This window comes from Gastrolobium bilobum, unplaced genomic scaffold (assembly GCF_033153095.1).
Source record: "Gastrolobium bilobum isolate Gb01-03AN ecotype WA unplaced genomic scaffold, APGP_CSIRO_Gbil_v1 utg48211, whole genome shotgun sequence".
Classification (NCBI taxonomy): Eukaryota; Viridiplantae; Streptophyta; class Magnoliopsida; order Fabales; family Fabaceae; genus Gastrolobium; species Gastrolobium bilobum.
This window is the reverse complement of record NW_026899981.1, coordinates 12,415-27,949: the sequence shown is the minus strand read 5'-3', so window position 1 is coordinate 27,949 and position 15,535 is coordinate 12,415. Positions and strand designations below refer to the sequence as shown.

General features: G+C 32.7%; 1 protein-coding gene across 4 annotated transcripts; it reads left to right on the top strand.

The window, feature by feature from the left end:
* The first annotated feature begins 5,411 nt into the window (after window positions 1-5,411).
* On the top strand, window positions 5,412-11,458 carry LOC133294616 (uncharacterized). Of its 4 annotated transcripts, XM_061493322.1 has the most exons (5): window positions 5,943-6,038; window positions 7,020-7,088; window positions 8,803-9,300; window positions 10,418-10,564; window positions 11,080-11,458. In XM_061493322.1, exons 3-5 carry the CDS (start codon window positions 8,827-8,829, stop codon window positions 11,167-11,169), a joined length of 711 nt encoding a protein of 236 aa, XP_061349306.1. In that variant the 5' UTR covers window positions 5,943-6,038; window positions 7,020-7,088; window positions 8,803-8,826; the 3' UTR covers window positions 11,170-11,458. The 4 variants fall into 4 exon arrangements, with proteins under 4 accessions (XP_061349307.1, XP_061349304.1, XP_061349306.1 ...); XM_061493323.1 differs by lacking the exons at window positions 5,943-6,038; window positions 7,020-7,088 and adding an exon at window positions 5,412-5,518; XM_061493320.1 differs by lacking the exon at window positions 7,020-7,088 and having other exon boundaries at window positions 5,803-6,038.
* Window positions 11,459-15,535: the final 4,077 nt, after the last annotated feature.

The following is a 15,535-nucleotide window of genomic DNA, read 5'->3' as shown; positions in this document are numbered from 1 at the left end:
GGGATAAAAACTATCGCTTTTAGAAAAATAAATAAAAATAAGTTATTAATCTTATGTCACATAAAATAAATATTTTATATGAATAAAATAAAATTATGGGCTCATAATTTTTTTTAAAAAAAATTGAGTGTAAAATTTCATAAATATGTCACATCAAATAATTATGACATAAAACAATTATTCCTAAAAAAAATCCCAGCATAAAAATCGCATCCAAAGGAGCCCAACAACTCCAAATTCGACTTAAAATAAATGTTATTTTATTCATGCATGAAATGAAAGTGATGAATCTTGATGATGAGTAAGAAAAACGCAATTTTAAGGTGACCAGATATTAGTATTGCACCCATTCCAAGAATTAAGATAAAGGACCTGCGATGCTGACTCTGTACAGGTTCAAATATAAATACCTGTCGTCGTGTAGGGATGTAAATGGACTGGGTTGGATTAAGTTTTAGCTTAAATAGGTAAGTCTGTGTAAAAAATATTGGGTATGGTCTGGCCTATTAGCCTGTGTAGGCTCCAAATTACAAGTCTGGCCTGACCTATATTCAAAAAATAAAAGTTTTGGCCTAAGTCTGTTAGCCTATTTAAGCCTACTGAACATTCAACAATTAAATGAATAACAAAAATAAAAATATTTTATTATTCAAAATTATTAAATAATAATTTTATATATTTTAAATAAATAATATGATATAGGCCTGCCTGTAGGCTTATAGGCACGACATGTACTAAAAAGCCTATGGCCTATTTTCTAAATAGATTTTTTTAAAAGTCTAGGCCTATTCTATTTTACTACTTATAATAGGTCAAATCTGACTTAATATAGACTAGACCATAGACCCTTATAAGCCGACCTAGCCCCTTTACACCCCTACGTGCATGGCATGCAACACCTAAATAAAATAACCTCTTTGTTGAATTAAAGTAAAATAAATGTCATCAAAGACTTTTGATATATATGGTAAAGAGTTTGGATTTCTTAATAAAAAATTTTGAACTAAATTTTGAGAATGGAAATTTTTTGGAAGATCTACCTCTTTTAATAGAGTTTGACAAGTGCTCCAATTAAATATAATTCGAAAGATGAACCAGTTCGAAAACAAAATAAAATAAATAAATAATAAAATAAATGACTAATAGAAAAAAATTCCCCTTTTATAGTTGTAAGATAAAATGAAATTCAATAACATTATGACTGACAGAAAATAAAATCCTCTTATCTTTATGCATGTACGCTATAAAAAAAATAAAGTTCAATAACAAATAACATAATAATTAAGGGCTGTTTGATTATTATTTTTAAAAAATAAAGTTCAATAACAAATAGCATAATAATTAAGGGCTGTTTGATTATTATTTTTAAAATAGATTTTTGGTTTAAAAAAAATTATCTGGTAAGACTTGATTTATAAAAAAAAAAATGAAAAACTATAACTATTTTTTTTAGAATTAAATTTAAAGATTATTTTTGTTTTTTTGTTTTGGTTTTCAATTTTCAAAACAAAAAAATAATAGAAAATACATGTTTTTATAACTCAACATCAACAACACCTTTATCCCAAATTAATTGGGATCGGTGGTAGATAAACTCAAATAAAAGATACGAAAAAGTTGAAAAAATAAAAAAAGAAATAAATAAAATAGTAATATATATATATATATATATATATATATATATATATATATGGGACAAGTTATATTTACAAACTTTTTTGTTTACAAATTTTTACAAACTACACTAAGTACGACCGGTCCTACTTTAATCATGCAGTGTACGACCGGTCGTATTTAGTGTAATTTGCAAAAAAAAATTATAAACTGATCATATCCCTATATATATATATATATATATATATATATATATATATATATATATAAGTAAAAAAGAAGGGGAAAAGAAAAAGAGAGGAAAATGACTAAAAATGGACCATTATAGCTTTTCTCCATTCCTTTCTAAGGCATACCGTCCGTCAATCTATATCTCACTCCATTAAATCTTATTTTACTACATTTTTTCAAGTAAGTTTCGGTCTACATCTATCTTTTTTTGTGTTGAGCTCTTGGTAACAAATTTTTGTTCTTACGGGAGCATCCAGGGGCCTTCTCATTACGTGCCCAAACCATCTCAATCTATGTACTCTCATCTTTTCAGTCACCAGTAGTACTCTTACCTTTCATCGAATATCTTCATTTCTTATCTTATCCATCATTGTATAACCATACATCCATCTTAACATCCTCATCTTTGCTACTCTCATTTTATGCTCATGTTGCCTATGTGCTAGCCAACATTCAGCTTCATATAGCATTGCAGGTCTTACTGTTGTTCTATAGAATTTTCCTTTAACTTAAGGGGGATTTTGCGATCACACAAAAATTCAGATGTACTATGCCATTTCATCCACCCTGCTCTGATTCTATGCTTTACATCCTCACCAATCTCTCCACCTTTTTGCAAAATGGATCCCAGGTATCTAAAAGCATTCTACTTGGGTACCTCTTAACCACTTAGATGCATGGGATCTTGGTCTACATCTTTTACCAGAGAGAACTCACACTTCAAATACTCAGTCCTGCTCCGACTTAATGTGAATCCTTTAGATTCCAACGTGCTTCTCCACAATTCAAGTTTTCTATTAACATCGTCTTTGTTCTCATCAATAAACACAATATCATCTGCAAAAAAGCATACACCATGGCACTTCCTCTTGAATATATTTTGTTAGTTCATCCATAACTAAAGCAAAGAGATAAAGACTTAGAGCCGAACCTTGATGTACACCTATTGTGATAGAAAAATAACTTGATGTTCCGTTACAAGCTTTCACACATGTAGTAGCCCCATCATACATATCCTTGATTGCCTTTACATACTTTGAAAGTACTTTTTTCTTCTCAAGAACCCACCATAAAACTTTTCTTGGGACCCTATCGTATGCTTTCTCAAGATCTATGAACACCACATGATTTTATAACTATTCTAAAAACTAAATTAAAAAAAAAAACATAACACAATCAAACAAGCCTTAAATCTCTAGGATTGAAAGACGTTTTATAAATAGAATTTGTATTCTCTCAATCAAGACAATTTTTCATATAATGGTCACACATAGAATCTCCATTCAAAAAATTACACTTAGTTAATTTTTTTCTGTCTTCTTCGTACTATACTTAATTCTTTCTCCAACATTGATTGGTCCGTCACACCGAGTCAGTGATACACGAGAGTACCTTAAAAATTTTCCTCTCAATCTTATACACACGTCATCCCATATTTTAATATGGGATATGATATGTTTACAATTTTTTTTTGCAATTTACACTAAGTACAACCGGTCGTACACTGCATAATTAAAGTATGACCGATCGTACTTAATGTAGTTTATAAAAATTTGTAAACAAAAAAATTTGTAAATATAACATGCCACTTTTAATATACATATAAGGTGGTTAGAAGAGAAGAATATCTCGTAATGCCAATCCTTTGTCATTAGAATGAGATTGACCCATATAATCAATTCACCCATTCAAAACACTTGTCTTGTAAAATAAAATCGCAAAAAATAAGGAAACTAGCTAATATTCTAAATTTAACTTCATTACCAAAATATATATATAAAAAATTGATTGTCTCAAAATTCCATCTACATCAATGACATAAGTTGACTACAGTAATACAAATCTTTATCTATTAAACACGAAGTAGAAGGAGAAAGGTTCTATTAATTGATTTACTTTGGTTGGAGAACCATATTCTTTCTTAAATTTTACGAGTCTTACAAGTTTGACAATTTAAAGTGTGACGTTGCGAATTCGAATTTTTTAATTTATAAGTACAATAAGAATATTTTAAAAATAATATTAAACAGCAGCAGGAATCTATCACCATGTGTACTCTAAATTAGTTAATTGAATACAAAGAAAATCAAAAGTAACGACAGTACTTTAGTAGATTGCTTAATTTCAAACCCTTTTGTTGACTCTCTAAGTTAAAATTAATCATTAAATGACTTGTACATGTCAATTAATATATACACGATAGTTTTAAATTTGTCCATATTATCTTTTGAAAAAATTTAAATTTTTTATCGTCTTTATTTATTTTTCATTTCTATAATATAAAATCAGAACAATTCAAAAAGAAATGAATTAAAAGAGGGCCTTTTTAATTTTTTTTAAAAATAGGAATAAATTAAAAAAATACCAATTAATATGTAAAAACTATATAAAAAGAGGTTATGAATGAAAGTTTCTACATACGAGTTAAGAAATTTTAGGATCCTTTCATTTGATGTTAAATCTTCATGATAACTATTCTAAAATGAGATAAAATTTAAAAATTTAAATATACTATTGCCACATATACACACAGGGAAAAGTATTTCTCCGGTCACTAATGAGCCTAAAATGACATCACTTTTGGGCTATAAGATTAAATAGTTATAATGATAAAGACTAATATATCCCTGTAATAAATTAGAATTATAAAAATATCCTGATTACTGCCACAAAACGACGTCGTTTTGAGTTTACTGGAGATAATTTATCTCCATTGACTTGAGAAATCCTTTACCCATATATATATATATGGGAAAAAAGTATCTAATGTTACTTTAGACAACTTTATCTAATGTTTATCGAAACGACGTCGTTTTGGTGTTGAAAAATTAAAATGATAAAGACTATTATAACCTGAAATAAATTAAAATTATAAAAATACTTTGATTTTCGCTCCAAAACAACGTCGTTTCGATGAACATTAGATAAAATTATCTAAAGTAACTTTAGAAAAAAACAAACCCTATATATATATATTCTAAAACTAATTTGCTTGATCACTGACCATGTAAGTCATTCAGTAGACAATGATTCTAATTTAATCAGTAATCTCGAGATCAAATTCTAATAATATCGAGATCAAATTCTAAATACATGATTGGGTTCTTTTTTTAAAGTTATTTCAGACAATTTTGTCTAATATTCACTGAAATAATATCATTTTGGGACAGAAATCATGATGTATTTATAATTTTGATTTATTTCAGGATTATAATATTTTTTATTATTTTAATTTTTTAATCCTAAAATTATATCATTTTAATGAACATTAAATAAAATTGTATAAATATATCAACTCGATACATCAAACCGACTAATGAATAAACTAGTGGAGAACTTTTTTTTTTAAGAAAAACTAACATGCTTGATAAAGAGGGTTTAATTTTGTGCTCCCGTGCATATTTCAATGAGTGAGTCAAGAGGGAGATAAAAAAAGATGAGAGAGAAAAATATTTTTTTCTATATATATCATATTTTTAGTGGAAGGATCACTGTGAACTAGGACCACGTTAAATTTTTTCAAGTGCCATCACAGCGCGTTGGCATGGATGTGAACAAACGACTACACTGGCCTACTGTTGCACTCACTGATGAGTGACGATGATCACTGTTTTGCTTCAGCCTCCCATCCCCACCATCACCATTATGTCCGCACTCCCCTCAAATTGGCCAGGTGCATTTCATCTCTTTCTACTATTTGCATATATGATATGATAATACTATAATATATATATTTAACCTTCATTAAAAAACAGTTTTTTTATTTACAAAGAATATGACAAGAAAGATGGGGACACTGCATTACAAAATGGTGATGTCCTTTTCCTACTTTGTCCTTTTTTTATACTTTCTTACATCATATTTCTACTCAAATTACTTCCCTATTTACTGGGACCATGTGTTTTATATATATATATATATATAAAATATAAATTCTCTTTCTTGTTCATCCTAAAATCAAAGCTCCTTAGCACCCATTTCTTCTCTTTCTCTCTCTAGCATTTTACTGCTATTTGTACTGTTATCTGTGTGTGTGTGTGTGCTTCTCTTGCTCTGTTTCGTGTGGAAAAGATTTCTGTGTTGGAGAAATGTATGCAGAGACTGGTCTTCTCTTCCCTTATTCGCACAGCTTCTCTCAAGAGCTTCATCAACTTGAAGAGTACTGCGAAACCCAGAAGTTCAATGTTTCAATGGTACCTTGCTATTCCTCTCTTAGCCTATTACTGTGTCTGCTCGTTCCTTTATCCATGCTCTGTGGATTTGCATTTGCTTGAAGGGTTTTTCCTTATATCGAATAAAGTTCGAAACTTTCTTGTCTCTCTTACGCTCTGCTCTTTCTTCCGTTCCCTTATTGGTCTCTATTCATTTCTTTGGAGTGAATGGGGCAACAGAAAATGGGTCACTTTTGTTTTTAGCATTAAACTACGTTTTTATGCGGTTTATGTCTAAATTTGCGCTTTAAATTTTATTTCTCACATTTCAAATTTCTGTAAAGTTTTTTTTTTTTTTTTAATATATAATTTTGTTATTCCTTGCTCGATTGATGATAACAAGCTGAAGAAGGAAAACTGATTACCAAACTGTTTCAAATGTAATATATGTTTATTCATTTGATTTTTGCACCTTCCCTTCTTTCTGAATGTTTTCTCATAGATATAGCACAAGTGGAAACAGCTGGAGTTGGATTCATATGCTGGATCTGGAAAAGTATGAGAAAAGGAAAGGAAAAAAGTATAAAAGGGAAATATTCTATTTGTGATAGTTCCGTGTTCTATAATCTTTCTTCTATTTATTTTTAAGTTTCTAGTGTGAAATCTAAGTGGGATTTGTCTTTTTGTGCCGCACTAAGGGAGATTAAAGAGGAAAAGGCCTTTTATTCGCTTTTCTTCTTTATAGTAAGGAAGAAAAGGTTAGATTAGAGGAAAGGGTTTGTTAATTCTCAAGTTAATCATTTTTTCATGGTATTGTCGGGCACTAAATATAGTTGTAGAAAAGTTACTTCTTTTTCTGCTCCTGTTGAATACATGATAGGAGTAGGTTGTTTCCATATGGTGTGGCTTGCTGCTTTGGTCATTAAAATTTCAAACAATGTTTTTGAGGCAAGGGCTTTTGTGCCTTGGTAATAAGGGAAGGTGCATCTTGACTAATCCACCTCCCGGTTTGGTCAAACGCAGGCCATCCACTTCGGATCTAGGGATTTACAAGGATATTGCTTACAGCATAACCTTAAATAATTGACATAGGTAGGATTCAAACCTTTGCAGTATAAGATATTTTGATGTGTGTATATTTGTTCTTCACTGAATTGCTTTTAACCTTTGCAGCTCAGATATTTTGATATGTGTATATTGGTTCTTCAATGAATTGCTTTTAACTGGGTTCCTTTATCTAACACTAATTTTAATGATTTGAGTATTCATAACAAGGAAACTAGCAATCCATATTCTCCAGCTAAGTTATAGTCAAGTTCATTTTTTTTTTCCCAAGCCGTTCATCGAAACCCAACTATTCTTATTCAAGTACTATCGAACCCATATAGGAGGTGGTTCTCCTAACACCGTTTTCCCCGTTCCAAAGGCTTGAACTCAAGATCTCTATTTAAAGGGAACAAACTTATTACTACTTGAACCAATAGTAATTGGTACAGTCAAGTTCATTCTAGACTCTGCGGGGTGCCAGATTCACTCTTTTGGCTGTCAACGTCTGGACTTTCTTTCAAAGTCAGGTTTTTGGTTGAGGCATGAGCTTTAAAGTTGAAATCATCTATCTAATTCCAATTCAAATAACCTGAATCTAGTCAGCCCTTCTTTTCCATGTGAAGGTTCAGCTGGATATGTATTGGCACCTTTCGTTTACACAAGGCTTCTGATTTGCACTTTGCAGCATGAATATGGTTTTTTGCTATTGTATGTAGTATTTGATTTGTACTGAAATTAACAGGTAGAAAATCCTTGCCTTCTTTATCTTTTATCATTTAGCCTGCAATGTGTACTATTCTGATAAGAAGTACTCGAGTCAATTTCCTAAACCAGAGATTTTGACGTATTTCTTAGATTGTGCTTGAAACTCCTTGAAGCCCTTGCTCAAGTCTCTTCCTGTCACATAGCTTTTCCAGTCATCTCACTTATCTCAGATAGATTCTCTCTCTCTCTCAGTTGTTTCTCTTTTTCTCTTTCTGAAAAAGTTGAGGAACAACATCTATTTGGTCTAAATCCCATCTTTAAACCATGGTTTGTATGATGACAATGACATGCAACTGGAATCTTTTGCCCATTCTAAGAATTCATAATCTGGTCAGTTGCTTTAAGAACATTTTTACTTGATGTAATCATGCAAATGTTATCATGAAAACTTTTGCCATCGTTGATGTCAGGAATCCCATCTTGGAGCTAGTTCTCAACATTACCAAGTTAAACATGATGATAGAAATTGTGATTAAGAATAAACATATCTTTTTTCCAAAAAAATAAAAAATAAACATCTCTTGTTGGAAACAAGTAAGCTCACAACAATTGACTATGGACAGAGACTAAATGTTAAAAAGTTCTGTTCGTAAACCATTTTTTGGTTTTTTTTTTTTGGGGGGGTGGGGGTGCGGGTGGGTGCAGGGTGAGGGAGAGAAAGAGAAAGTGTAATCATTGTAACCCTCAATGCTTTGGAATTAACCGAGTGATATGTCCATTCCTTTAGTTGTTGTTACTACAATTATTGTTTTTGCAACAATACTATTATTTAGCATTTTACATGTTATAATAATTTTGTCTGTGCTGAGTAATTATTCAACATCTATTCTGTTTTTTATATTCTGAAGCTAACTTTCTGTTTTTACTTATTACATTCTGGTAATCCATTCTTTATTTTTATCTTTGTTGTGCTCTATAATTAAAGTTAATTTCGTTTCTGTGACTGTATTACATCTGTTACCATTTTGTTTATTTCCTTATGTCGTTAATGCAGAGTGACCTTGTTCAGTCTTCTGCCATGTCAGAGTATGATTTGGCAGCAGAGGGAGATTTGTTCAAAGCACCTGAACCTATTATTGAAGAGCCAGTCGTGGACGTGGATCCCATGACAGCAGCCATCTCGATGATATCTTGTGGGGAAGATGTCTCATCACAGGGACTAAAATCCACAGATATTGATATTCTTCAAAATGAACAGCTTCTGAGCGAGGTATTCTATGAGTGCAAAAAGGATCTCTTAGAAAAGGCGGCAATAGAGTCACCACTCTCTGAGATTCTGGATATCAAGGTTCCTGTTCTGAACATAGATGAGAACTCAATTCAAGAAAACAAGCCACTTCCTGACATGCCAAAGAGCATCAGTTCGGGAAGTTTAAGCTCAATGGACTGGATGCATGGAGCTGCAATGAATCCTGCTTTCCTTGATATCCCGGGAATAGATTTCAATGCAGTTTATGGCATGCGTAGATCATTTAGTGAAGGAGATATAAAGGTCTGACTTAACTGATTCGTATGTGTATTGTGTCTTGTGCTTTTTATAAATTTAATTGAATCACCATGAAATTAAACAGCATCTATTGAAGCTATAAAGGTAACGGCTTAAAAGGCCCGAAGGTCATGCCTTCTTTTTGGGGGTGAGGGAGATCAGAGTAAAATTTTAGTAGATTATAAGGAAAACATCTAACTACACTGCATCTCTGGAAGCAACTTTGTCTTGAATTAGATTTAGTGATTTCAGAATTCTTCTTCTTTCCCTGACATGTTTAGAGTGATAGATTAAAATTTTATAGCCGTTGTAGCTATCTTATCAAGTAATGACATTTTTATAATAGTCTTGGACTCCTGTCATAATCTTCTTCCACCTCGATATATAGAGACTTTGCTACCTTTTGAACTCAATCAATAAGGAAAACTTCATCTATACCAAGTATCAATTGATCTTCTGTTAAGTCTCATGATTAAAGCAAATGACGAAAAGGGAAATGACAACATTACCTGAATCTGATTGCTAAATTAGAAATAACAAATTTTGCAGTCTCTTCTTATAATATCTCATATTTCATAGATCGCTTTAAGTTTTGTCAAAATCTATTTGTTTAAATGTCTCAAAATTTCATCTGCTTATGTGATCAGAAATTAGAAGGCTTTGCCAAAATACTCCTAATTCTTTGAAGAGTGATTCCTTTTGCTATGTGTTATGTTATCCATATGATTGATTTATTTCTTGATATACTGGAAATGCTGCTCCTTTATCAACCTGTAGTGTTATTTGATATATGAAAGAAAATTCACCCTTATCTGAAATCATTATTTGGAAGTCTTGTCTTTTCAAACACCCCTTCCCTTTTTTACATCCAGAAATGGGATACTTTCTCCAGGAAATTAGGCTTCCTTGTGTGGAATCACAAACAATTTCTGCATCAAATTCTCCCTAGTTATTTATTCCTCTCATTTGGGTGAATAAACCCACCAAAATCTAGTGATTTACTTGAAGTATAGTACACACATCACTTAGCTGGATGATGAAGTCTATATGCACTGAGAAATCTGTAGATTTCTGGCCATTGTCACTGTATGGAGCTGGATGATTGATACTGTTTTTGTGACAGACTCTTGGTAATGGTAACATGAACATTGTCCAATCTCCCCATGAGAGGCCCTTTCCTATCTGCAACTGCACCAGTGAAGAACGCCAAGAAAAGCTCTCCAGATACAGGAATAAGAAGACAAAGAGGAATTTTGGGAGGAAAATCAAGGTAACTATAGGCTCACCATCCCTCTACTACTTGAGAACTTTACTTGGACAGAAAGCCTTGAAAATTCTATTCAATGCATTACATCACGTATCTCTTGAAAGTTTTGCATTGCCATATAATGGGATGGAAAAATATTATTTGGTTAATGCTTCCTGCTTGGAACATGACATTCATCTTTGTCTTCTGTTTAGATGGTTTCTAGAATTTGTTTTTTTCACTTCCTTTGGTGATTTTAAGGTTGCATATATGTCATGGATGAGTAGTGTCTGTTATAAATCATAATCATTACATCAACTTTCGAATCTTCTGAGTGTGTCATTATTCATTGCTGTTGTTTTATAGTATTCAAATGCAATAAAAAGCATCTTCAGTAACCATGCCTAATCCCTCGGTATGATTTAGAGTTTTTTAGTATGGCATCAACAGCAATTTTCTTTTGCAACCAAGTTTTACTGACGCTATTTTCAGCCTATAAACAGATTCCAAACTCAACTGATGATGTCCTTTGGTTTCAGTATGCTTGCAGGAAGGCTCTTGCTGACAGTCAACCAAGAATCCGTGGAAGATTTGCAAAGACTGAAGAATCTGATGCTAAGAGGCAATGACTCTTAACTGATTTAATGGGAAGAAAGTAGGAATCATGTTGCCATATCTGAGATTCAAGCTCAGCAGTAATGTGTGCTTGGAATTTATGTAATTGGTGGAGTTATTTGAGTTCAACAGATATTGGCAAAATATAAACCAGACCTCAAACTCCTCAGGGTAGAGTTCATCTCTTATCTTTCTGTATTAACCTTCTCTGTTGTGGCAAATAACCTTTCTATATGTGTAAATAGGTTGGTTGAATAAAAGAAGGAAAAAGAGATGGCTGTACCGTGTTCATATCTATGATGAAATTAGTTGCACTAGTTTTTTTTTTCTTCTGAATTTTGGGGTTCCATTCTCTTTGCATTATTCATCGTTTAACCCGTCCCTTCAGTTTGAAGGTTAAAATTAAGTGAATGGAAAACATCCAGCTTCTTGTTCAGCCATATGCAGATTAACGTGCTAGAATGAAGATTCTATAAACTCCTCTGCTACAATGCCATGGCATCATAAGCATCTTCATGACAGGGTTATATTATAGTTTCAATTTTATATAAATTTCAAAATTATATATATATAAAAGTTAATTTTGATTATTTATATATGATTATATAATTAAAGATGATTTTATTCAACTAAGACGTATCATGATTGAACAGGTAGATCATTGCCCTGTACATGTTAATGCCATGTCAGTAACAGTCTTGCACCAAACCTAACCATTAACATGCTTATCTTATGCAATAAATTCAGGAAAGTAGATTTCCATTAAAAATAATTCAGGTATAGAAAATTTTTATTTAGTTTTTTATATTAAGTGTATTTGTCACCAAGTCACCTTTGACTAACAGATAGAATTTTGGAAAGATAAAAAAGCATATTTAATTCATCGAGTAAATTATTGCAACTGTTATTTTCATTTATTATACAAAACTTTACGGATCACTTGAGTGGTTCTCGCTTCTTATCCCTACTACATAGAATATCTCACTTCATCACTTTTTCCTAACTTCTGTCCACTACAAATAACCATCCACTAGATATTGTATCGTACCATTAAGTCACGTGCAAACTACTCATTAGGGGCACAATCTCTTAGTGCATTTCATTTATATATGACCCCCTATAACTAACAAGAGGGATCTCATCTGATAACTTATCTCAATATTTACAAGACTTGCCACCATAGCTACAATCTTCACATTTGTTGTGTTCAGAGCACATTTATCCACTAAGCAGGAGACTCACAAACACACCAATTGTTAATACTGTCTTACTGACTTTGGCCTAAGATGCAGAACTTCTCATTGACTGTCATCTTTACCATAAGCTCCGTAGATATAAATACTAGACATTGATGTTCACTTCCGAGCATTTCGCGCCGTATGTGAAAATTGTTAAATTTCGATTCCTCCCACTACACAACCACAGGAAAACAAACAACACACTAGATGCAGAACCCAAGCAAATATTCATATCGCCATTCGAATTTGGGTCTTGCGTCGTATGCCCGTCAATTATGTGCTGACGCTTCAAACATTGGATGAGACTTGAAAAAACATATAAGCTAAGTATTCTTACTTTTTCCTCATCTTTAACTCAACTCCAACTTGATAAATTTTTAGTTGTATTTCACCTTTGCTTTGCGTTCGCTCTCTTCAATGTGTGATAAGTTATTACTTATTTGCCTCTCAACAAATGGTAATAATAGTCGTATCATAATATTGTAATGGAAGACACAACAAACCGAGAGGGAATGATAGATAAAAGAGATATACATGATAACGGAGTGGATCCTCTTATGTGTTAATTAACATGACCATATCATGTGAGGCAATCATAATCATACATGAGTGAGTTAATGGTGATAAGGAAGGAGAGAAAAAAATATAAGGATAGGAAGTTATACAATAATCACCGTTGATTTAATTATTAATAATTAAAATCCTCCCACATAATATGATCATGTTAAATTACACATGAAAAAATCCATTTCCATGATAATGCGTCCTCTCATTTGTTTTGACGTTTGTCTATTATCATCACATAATAATCCCATTGGCCTTCACAAATTGGTCCATCAATCTGTCTGTCACATCATATCACACCTAGCAAACCACTCAACCTTTCCCCAATTTTCAGAAAAATATTAAGAAAATATAAATATAACCGGTTAAACCAATTACTCGCCTAATCTGAAGTTATATAATCTAAGTCAAAAATCCATATATAAAATTGAGTAAATAACTCTTTTTGGTCCCTGACAATATTCACGAAGTCCTTTTTGGTCTCTAGCAATAAAAAAGGGATATCGTGGTCCCTAAATTTTACAAATTAAGCCCACGTTAGTCCTTCTGTTAGTGGGACTATAACGCCGTGAATAACGTCTCTGATGTGTACTGTTAAAATGCTGAGTCAGCATTGAGGAATCCACCTAGATAAAAAACGACGTCGTTTGGTACCTTAATTTTTTCGTTCTTTCTTTCTTCTTCTCTCCAATACAGGTCCCCTCCACCAGCACCCATGTTCATTACAGTTCACCACCACCATGGTAAATGAGGGCTGGTCAACAAGACTTAAAAATGGTAAATGAACACCCATTTAGTCGAGGTTGGCAATGACAACGTCAACAATCTCCTGGATAGTGTTGTCTTCGCCAAAATCTTTTGTCCAGTACTTGCACTCTGAGATTACACGATTCACAACAGTCTCAAGTCTGTCAGCAAAAGAAGAGAACCGAAGATGCCTCAACATCATGGTCGAGGAGAGAAGCAAAGCAACTGGATTAGCCTCACCATCATGGTAAAAGCACAAGAGGGTGCTAGAAGATAGAGATGAATAATACAATGGAATATTTTATAAAACAGAGCATTAGAATGTAAATGAAAAAAGATGGTAATGATACCGTAAATTTGGTAGTTAGCTGTTATGATGTACTTGCGGAGCATTAGACTGATCCTGCTGAGAAACTCCGCGAGTACATCATAATGCACAAGAATGACAAGAGTGAAACGAAATGCTCGTGAAATGTTAATTTCCTGTTGATTTTACAAGTTTCTTTCACTTGTTTGTTTCTAAGTATGGTTAGTAACATAAACCATGGTCTTGAAAATTTTAACTCTTTCTGTATTATATGCAATAGGTTTGCAGCGAATCATCTATTATTTAAGGTTGTTAATGGTTTTTTCTATTCTTAGTTGAGGTTTGAGGAAACTTGAGTGACTGCTACTGCATAATCTCAATTGAGCTGAAGCTCTTAGTTTTGTAGAATTTTTTAGTTAGTAGCTTTTCTAGACTAACCTCACCGGAGGATGTATAAGGTTGAAATGCTTGTTCTTGATCTTGACATGAGGGAGATCCCAATGTTCATTATGTATTCAGCAACCATGAATACTATGTTACAAGTAGTATGCTAACTGTATTTATGCCTCAGAATTCGAATAGACATGCTTAAGAACACTGTTATAGTGTTGTACAATATTTCCTGCTGTAAAATGAATTCATTGGTTTGTTGTAGAATACAGGGCGTCGAGATCTGTGTTCACTTGGCCTAACAGTGTAGAGATAAAACACTTCGAGTTTGAGTTTTAGATATAACTGTCAACAGTACAATTAAACTGATACATAAGGTTTGCTTTACTGCACATGCCTATTTCTTTTGATTTTCTTTAGCATAACCTTATCTTATTAAAGGCTAACATCTTTTAAACTGCATATTATCATATCATATTTGTATATATCTGCAGTTTGTATCATATCTCAAATTATTTTTCTTCTCCTGTGTGTTTGATTTGGGTTTGTTGGAGAAGAGTTTTCATATCTCACACAAGAATTCATCGTAACATGTTTCTCAAGTCAAAATAGCTTGTAAGCTGTAACTTCATCTGTTGCCAGCAAGCTTGTTTTTCATTTAAGTACTATAACTGTATGCTAGTGGTGAGGAATAGCAGGATGTAGGGGGAAGGTAAATTTGTAGAATCTTAAGAAAGGAAAAGCAATCCCCATCGATATCTGTCATGTCATCTATTCTTCCATTTCACCTTTATTGTTTTAAAGTGTGATTTGCTGAGATACTCAAGATGTGAAACTCGCGGAGTTTAGAAACAGAGCATTGTGATGTACTCGCGGAGTTTCTCATAAAATAAAATTTTCCATGCATGAGGAGGAAGACCCACTGAACCTTCATCAACAGTGAATTCTAAAACTCCTGAATGGGTGGTCCCCTGTTTCTCTTTATTAGCACCTTTACCGCCTGAAGAGCCTTCTTGATGAACTAAACATAATGAGGTTCAGCTGTCTCAGACTACTCGAAGTGAGGGTGAGATCTTGCAGTCATTCAACTTAACATAATGATGGAGAGGCAGAGGGTGGAGTTTTGCATGGAGG